The sequence below is a fragment of the Thunnus albacares genome, chromosome 1 (genome assembly GCF_914725855.1).
Source record: "Thunnus albacares chromosome 1, fThuAlb1.1, whole genome shotgun sequence".
Taxonomy (NCBI): Eukaryota; Metazoa; Chordata; class Actinopteri; order Scombriformes; family Scombridae; genus Thunnus; species Thunnus albacares.
The window spans coordinates 21,946,884-21,955,641 of record NC_058106.1 but is presented as its reverse complement, the minus strand read 5'-3'; the positions used below and the strand labels follow the sequence as shown (position 1 = coordinate 21,955,641).

Sequence of the window (8,758 nt, the reverse complement as noted above, 5' to 3'; positions counted from 1 at the left end):
CACACTCCACCCAGAAATTCTAGTAAGTAATTTTAGGTTACCCGTTATTGGGTAACCTAAAATAAGAACAGTGAAACACTTTCAAATAAGGAATAACCATCGTATAAATGAGAAAAAAAAAAATTTGACGGCAAAGAGATGAGTGCGAATACGTCACACTTCCTGCAACCATCAGGGTGATGCAGCAGAGACACAGCAGAAAACAAAGATACTCATTGTGCAGCAGAGTCAGAAATCTGAGTGGAGTGGTGTTCGGTGATCTGAATATTCAGGGTCAATGTGGTTTTGTTGATATGAGTGAGAGGGCAAAGACTGGACAATGTAAATGACCCCAAGAGGTCAGTGATACTGAAGTTGATGGTGTGGATAGCTGGAGGCTAAAAGGCTTTAGAGATGACCAACAAGAGAAGCAGCTGACTAGTAAATGTGCTCTGTGAGTCAGGCTGTGCAGCTTTGACTAGTCTGTCCCTGATACTTACTGACAATGTGTTTAAAGTGTTGCATGTTTAAACTTTTTTAAAAATTGAAGAAGACTCTCCCTGTTAGCTAATAGTTCATCTTTTTTTTTTCTTGTTAACTGTTGCCAGAATTACAGACTTCACCTTGACTTAAGAGCCTTGATATACAAAGAAAACTGTTGCTCATTTTTGTCAAGCAATTTCCTGTTAAACAGACTTTGCCTCGCTGTGCTGCTGTATGCCTCGCCCAGCAGTCTTAACCTAAGATATTTTAACAAACATCTGTTCCTTTTATCAGAATTTGTGGTTGAAGAAGGCTATCGAGTATTGGCCAGTTAAATGTATAATGTTTGTGTTGTGTCACCTAAAGGTTAAATGCTACACAGTTTTGCAGAATCACTCAGTTTATATGTGCATGTAAAATTGCCTTTCCTGAATCTAGAAAAATGTAAATTTGCTTGTGGGATTCACAGTTCAGGAGTTGATGAGTTATGTGGCCACATGGTGGTGCTATCCACTCCAAAAACTAATCACTTTTTCTTGGCCTGTGAACACAAGCTTTCATTGAAATCTGTTGTCAGATATCCTGCAGAAAGACAAGTTTTTAGCCCTTTCATATGCATAATTTGTACCAGCAGTTGGGTTTGTGTACCCCTCTAGTCCAGAAGTAATAATCAATTCTATCACAGTGTTCAGAGCAACAGTTTCCTGTGTGGACTCCCCTTCGGACAAAGCCTTTTTGCCTCCAGTCACTCGACCAAAAAACTAAAAACCAAAATAATCAATGCTTTTAATTAATGCTTTTAAAAACAGCAAGAAGACAAGCTACTATTTCCCATTTTAGTTTTATTTATCACCCATCACTCAAACTGTTCATTTATGCGTTACTATACCTACAATTTTAATGGACAAAATGATCACTAGTTGGGCCTTTAAAGTATTTAAGTTATATCTGATCACCAAATGTTTGCCTTCAAATGTTACTTTAAAGAAACAAATACATTATACTGGTGGTTTAACTCATGACAAACTCAAAGGGACAGAAATCAAAATATAATCACTTTTAAATGAACAATGTCTCCATCTGGTGTTGGATTTTGTTACTACATTGGTTTACATTAAAGTTTCCTGTCATGTGAAATAGTGACAGACTGCAGCTACTGTTGATCTGATGCTTTTGCAGCTCAAGAGTTAATTGGATGGTGAAGATTGATTCACACAGTTTGTCTGAGTGATTAGTCAAATGCACAGTAATTAAGTTAAATGTTTTATTGAAGTGACAACAAAAACGAGCCGATATTTTTCAGATTTATTTAACTTCAATATTGCATACATACAAAGTATCTAGAAAGCTACAAAATATCTACTATTATCAAGAAGGCATCATAATGTTACAGAGCAGAGACAAGACCATATGCAGAACACACAAACATAGCAGAGCTTCTTTTCTCTTTCTTGCTCCAACAACGTTACTGTCATGGATATGAAAAGATATCACACATCTGTACCAAGAAAAGCTAAGATATCATTTTGTACAAAGCACCTTTTTACAAAAAAGTCTGCACACAAAACCCAAATGTGTGTATGACAACTATGTGAGCTATGTGAAAAATCACTTTAAAGCCACCATCTGAAAATGGTCATAAAACAAAAAAAAAAAGGTACCAGTACCTACTCTTCAACAAAATTACAAATAACAAGAGCCAAACTGCTGATATGTTTGTAGCATGATTCGTTGACTTAGTTGTTTTATTTTTTTTTTGTGTGTCCATTTTATATTCAAATGGTCCACCAGACATTCATGCCATCAAAGGCATCAGTCCTGCTGTTTTAGTGTTGAAACCACATGTCACAATGTACCAGCAGTGCAGCAGTAACATCATTACCATCTTATTGGGCTTGCAATATACAATTCATCACGAAACCAAGTACAACTGTATACAAGTACAATAAGAAAACAGGAACATCTCACTATGTAATCAATAAATGTGAACAGATACACAGGGTAAACATAAGAAAAAGCCTATTAAAACTCCACAGTGTCCACAGGACTGTGGCAAAATACTGAATGATTGAACTTTATCTGCATCCACCAGAGACATTGTCTGCAATTATTTAGAGCTTCTTCGATTAAAATACTTCGATGATTATAATTCTTGTTAGAAACGGTAAATGTTTGAGTAGCTATGGTCCTTATGGTGAAAAGTATTAACCTCGACGGCCTCGTCCACACTAGTAGTTTTAAAATTAGTTCAGTTTATGAAACAGCATCTTTTAGCACACTTAGGACCCAGTTTTGGAAACAATTTCAGAGTTTTTATGGATACGTTTTCCATTTAAACACATTAAAACATTTTAGAATTAATGTGAATTCATGTATTTATAGCTTACTATTAAATTAACTTTCTGTTCTGAAAGATAATAAATGATACAAGCTTGTTTGGTCCCTGCCTCGTCAACAGCTGCGTCTGCATCAAAGGTAACATTGTGAAAGTTGGATGTTTCTGTGGTTTTCACATCATGCGAGTGTGTTGTCGCAGGAAAGAGGAAACCATAATGTTCCCAAAAACCTTTTTTTTTAAAAAAAAAAAAAAGAAAAAAGAAAAAAACACTTGAACCTGCAAGTGTGCACGAAGCAGACAGCTGCAGTGTTTACGAGTTGACATCCTGCATGCAGTCAGCTGCTGTACATTATCAGCAGGTCTGTCAGTCTTTGACCGCAAGCAAATAGGTTTTTCTTCAAATACATTATTTCTGAAATCAATTTACAATGTAATAAAAATGAATATATCATTTACTAGTAACCAGCTTCCCCCTGCTATCATTACAATCCTTTAAAAAGGCAAATGTGGTGATTGGTTTCACTTATGTCTCATTTTTGGTCTAGCAACATTACTTTTTTTTTTTTTTTAATTTCTGTCATTTTGATGTTTTTGAAGCTGTAAATTTTTTTTTTAAACCAAAGGCACTTCCTTGCTACCATGCAGGACATGACAAGAGATCGACTGTATCTGTGTATTTTTGGTCTTTTACAACAGGAAAGGCAGTCAGTCTGTGTTTATAGTACACTCTTAGAAAAAGGCTGATACTTTAGGAACATATTACAGAGTTAGAGAAAAATAGAACCTGTATAATCTTGAAGCTTTGTAACGGTTTCTGAGCTTAAAATTGCAAACTTAATTTAACACAAGTGTACTGCCTCACAAAAAAAACAACAAAAACTGTATTTCTAGGAGTGTACCAATTATAAGAAACAATTTCTTAAATGTGGAGATGTACTAGGTGTAACACTGGTGAGTGATTTTAGCCTCTCATCCACAAAACTGATTTTAGTCTTAAAACAAAGCAAAGGGCAATGTTGGGTAATGTTAGAATATACTCTAAGGCACTGTACACTTACACTTTGGCAGATTGTGTTGTGAATTTCTTACACAATGCAAACATATAAAGAGTTTTTTTCTCCCGCATAGAGATCACAGTTTTAGTGGCATCTTCTGGAGTTCACACAGCTATAACATGTTTAAGGCTCGGGATTGGTGTAGGCCACAGAAACATGTGAACGTAGTGTGAACGCAAAGGCAGCGACACTCTGGCTTGGAGTTATAATCACACCGTGATCCCAGAGGGGAATGATATTCTGAGTCTTTCAGGGGCAATGCCGTGACATACTGAACAAGGCCTGCTCTCTACAAGTGATTTATAGTGTTATGATTATTTAAACTGTTATCTTAAAAAACACCGATCTTTAAAAGGAAAAAAAAAAAAATAAGAAAGGTAAGCATCACTAAGGCAAGTCCAGGAAGGGGAACAAAGTGCTTTTGGACAAGATGAGAGTCCGGTTAAAGTAATTTTAGCAGTGCTTTCACCTGTCTAAAACCTAAAAATTCTCCTATCAGTTATCACAGAGCAAAGACTCGTTTGCAGCACAGAAATGCTTAACAGGAAGTAGGACCTCCTACATTTTTGGAGCAGATGCAGGCAAAACGTTTGTAGTATTTTCACAGTGCATTCATTCTGTTGTTAGTGTCTAAGACTTGGAGTGCTTAAACAGGGATAAATATACGACTCAAGGCTGATTTTTTTTTTAAAAAAAAGAAATAGCAGTAATTTAGCAATATTCACAACCATGATCACTTGCTTTCAACTACTGTCTATTTAGTGTTGTTAGTTTTGTTTCTTTGGAAAATCTATTGGCTGTGGGTGCATGTCTGTATATCTACAGTATGTATGCTCACAAATTATGAACTACAGACATACGAAACATACTCAAATATATTACACAGACCACATCAGGACACTGGTAGAAAAGGCCAGCATCCTTTTTTCTTTTCTTAGTCCACATAACAAAGCAGAAGAAGACAACACACATATTTCCATTTACCAAATTAATCTAGTAAATTCTTTAGGAACGGCCACATTTATACCCAACAGAGACCAACTCAACATATTTTTAAATGAGAATTCCCGTATTTAAAACATAAAACAACTGTACCGCAATTCACAGCTGCAGTCAAATTACAAACACTTATATTAAAAACATATTCATAACAACGGACTTAACCCGATACCATGACCGAAAAGCATTGTAGGTGTGACTTTCAGGTAGAGGCACTGCCACTTGTTTTGAGGTTGGAAAGTCTATGAAAAGAGGGGATTAAGGGGGCGGGGGGGAGCTCAGAGCTTCTCATTCCTTTACCAGTCTGTAGATATGATGCTGAGCGCCGTGCTCACTGTTTGAAACTTCAAACACACACGCCATACATAACAGCGTCTCCTGGGTGTCCCTGTTCGTCACCACCTGCAAGAGAAGAGACAGGGTCAGTTTCTAGTAGAAAGGACCTACACATCATGTGATGTTTGATCTTTTCTTTTCTTTTTTTTTTAGAATCAAAAGTCCAGAGGCCCACAGGTGATCTGATTAGAGATTAGATTAGATTAGATGGAAAAAATAAATTTGCCAATTTCACTGATTGTGATTTTTTTTGTTTCTACAGAATGATCTATAAAATATCCATCAAAGCCGCATCCATGAACTTTCCATTTTCATAGAATTAATAAAAAACTTTTGTGTGATCATTTTTATCCATTTTTTTATTCATACTGGAGGCATCATTTTATTTCCCTCCTGTTTATGACATTTTCATTTTATCCATTATTGGGAAGCATTTCGTAAAGTTTGTAAAACAAAGTGATTGCATTTAATGATGATGATTGAAATCATTACTAGTACATACCCATGTCACAAATTGTGTGTGTTACTGTCGTACATAACGACAACTGAACAAAAACTGCTCTGGCAGTGTAATCTGTGAAACTTCACTACTTCTTTGCCCCTTATTTTTTCCCTGACAGGTCTAAACTCATGTAGCAGACAGAAGTTAAACGTGTTGAAGGGCGTGTCTACTTAACTTACTTACTTTTAACTTTCTCTACTTGACTACACCAGTGGAAATCAGGCTTGTGCACAGTGTTGTTTGCCAGTGATAAAAATGTATAAAACAATGAGTGCACTAACTTTAGAATTTTGAATTTCTGTTTTTTTGCTAACAGATTTGTGGTGAGTTTTATTTTTTTCATGCATAAGACTCACGACTAAACTCTTTTATAAATCTCAAATCACTGAAACTGAGCGTACAAACACGATCCTGATTTCCACTCCCACAGTTAATCATAAGTGGATGTAGAGACGCCCTTAATCACCTCAATTACCATCAATAAATGTCAGAAGAGTGATGAAAGATTTAGCTTATTGGGCTCATATGTAAACAGACTTTACAGATTACTTCACATAATAACAAGATAACATGATGCCTCCAATCTATCAAAATTTGTAGTTTGTATTGTTGCCTTTGATGGGGCATTTGACAGATTGCTGTGTAGACTATAAAAAAAGATTCACACAATCTGTGAAACTTGCTAAAACCTAAACAAAGCTTTACTGTTACTGTAGATTCCACCTCTCATCTTATTTTTCAATCTCCACTGTATCATATCACCCTCAAATTGCTCTCAAAATCATATGTGCGCATGATCTAAAGTGTGAATGAGGATGTTCTCACAGCCCACTCTGTCTTTGTAAATATCCGTTTATGTGGGAAATGGCATATGCGCGGTATTTTTTGCATATGCATCCTTTATTCATCTGGTCCCAGTTTACTATTTTGAGTGCACACGCCTACATATGGATCTACGCCTCTCACTCTTTATTTATTTTTTGCTTTCTCAGTGGTGGTGAATGACACTTTAAGACCCTGTGTGATGACTAATAACAGGGGTTCCTGCCCCCTCTTATCCTCCCTTTTTCCCTGCAGATAATGAGGCTCCTGACAATGTGTTTCATCCCCTGTGGAATGAAAGGAATGCAAGACCAGAGAGGAACTCATCTCAAGATCCAGTCAATCCCCCCCTCCCTATTTTTTTCAAGCCAGCTGGAGCCACCAACACACCCTGACAGCGAAAAAGAAGAAGAATGAGGGTCCTGGGGAGGGAACTCGCCCACTCAGGTCAGTGAGGTGATTACCAATAAGATAGTGAAGTTCTCCAGCACACTGTTCATCATGTATTTCTCTGGCAGATGTTTTAGCTTATGGATGAAGTTGATCATGTATTCACACATGGGAGACCTGCTTATTCGGTAGACAAAGCGTCCATTCTCAAACCGCGCATATTCAGTCTAAGGAAAAAGAGAAAAGCATATGGGAAATGTATTAATGGGATAAAAAAACAATACATACCAGTAACTTAAAACTTCCACAGTTCATTTTTTTAGCCATTGTTCTGATTCACAGGACTGAAAAATTTGAGTCCCTACCTCAACTTTCTCGACCACCTGCTTTCCAAAGGAGCACACCTTTGTTGAACACGTAATGGTCATGTTCTCCGAGCTCTCATACTGGCTGGTGACTCCATAGAAAGATCCAGTATCATCTTGAATGTTGCAGTTTAAGTCGGCCTGAGAGGTAGAGAGCATTCAGTGGAAATTAATATTCAGGGTCCAATTTACAGGAATAAGCAATACACACAAAACACTTGGCAAAAAACAGAGAAATACGGTTATTAAAAAATGTCATTCTGTCCTCTAGTGAAATAAAATAATTGGGGTCACTTCAAGTATTCAGAGAAGCGCTAAAGGCACGACAACAAGCCCATAAACATTCCAATACCAAAAGGACAAAAAAGCAGATTGTCATTCTACATTTAGTGTGCATTTTTAATATTATTTCACCACCGTTAATTGAGGTGACTTTAAAATTAATTATGTTTTTATGTTATTTTTTTTCAAAACAGAAGACGTAAAAAAATATTTAAATCACGTTATTAAAAATGTGTAACATGCAGGAACACCTCAACTAATGACTCATGGTCACCAGTTGTCATAGTAACACAAAACGCAGAGCTCGGCATAAAGGAGGGCGTCTATGACAAAAAATTTCTTATGAAAAGGTGCCTTGCTCTGAGAAAGTTCAGGAACCACTGATGGAGAATAAACCCCAGAAGAGGCGGCAAAGAGAAGAAATACTTTCGAGACCCAGTGAGTTGAAGGAATCAGTAACACCAAATAATAAAAATCATACAGATGATTATTAAACAAGAATCTGTGTGAAAGGTCAATAAACCCAAAACAAAAAAACAACCATAATACTAAACATCCAGAAACAAGAGGACACTTAATAATTCCATGACATTATTTTGCAAATCTACCCAACAGTGCAAATAATCCCAATGAAGAAAAGACGTGGTGGAGTTGCCTATAATATAGATAAGTCATGAGGACTAAATGATGTTACTCCACTTGACTCTATCACTGTGTCCCAAATCCAGACTACATTAAGCAGTATGTAGTGTAAGAAGAGTGACAAAATAAAGCATACACAGTCAGTATGCATATTAAAAAACCTGTTGATGGACACTATTATCTGACATGCAATGCACAAAAGAAATGGATGAGCTGCTCACAGCTGGAAAAAATGAAAAAAAAAAAAAAGTGGATGGTGGTGGAACAGCTCCAGGGACACCTCAGAAAACAAAAACCTTTTGGAAAAACATTTTGCTGTCTCTTTAAGTGTAACTGGCATTTTAAAAACAGTTTAATAGACATCTGATGGTACAAGTATTATATTATTTCCATTTGGTATAAAACAATTCTCTTGATTTTTTTGCATACCAACGGCAAACAGAGCATGTTCTGAAGATTAGATTACAGTACATACAGTATACAGTAAGTCTGGAAGTGGGACACAGCAGGTTACTGTACTCGGCCTTTTGGAGGAAATCAGAATTATGTTTTCATGTGGTATCTA

At 36.5% G+C, this 8,758-nt stretch overlaps 1 protein-coding gene across 15 annotated transcripts in view; it reads right to left on the bottom strand.

Annotated features, from left to right (window-relative positions):
* Positions 1-1,755: 1,755 nt before the first annotated feature.
* The window catches only part of tead1b (TEA domain family member 1b), a 56,724-nt gene continuing 49,721 nt past the window's right edge, over positions 1,756-8,758 (bottom strand). For all 15 annotated transcript variants that reach the window (XM_044349567.1, XM_044349593.1, XM_044349600.1 and 12 more), the window contains 3 exons: positions 7,270-7,410; positions 6,979-7,131; positions 1,756-5,256 (listed from right to left, as the gene is read on the bottom strand). In XM_044349567.1, coding sequence (XP_044205502.1) covers positions 5,143-5,256; positions 6,979-7,131; positions 7,270-7,410 — 408 coding nt within the window. In that variant the 3' untranslated portion in view covers positions 1,756-5,142. The remainder of the gene's footprint in view (positions 5,257-6,978; positions 7,132-7,269; positions 7,411-8,758) is intronic.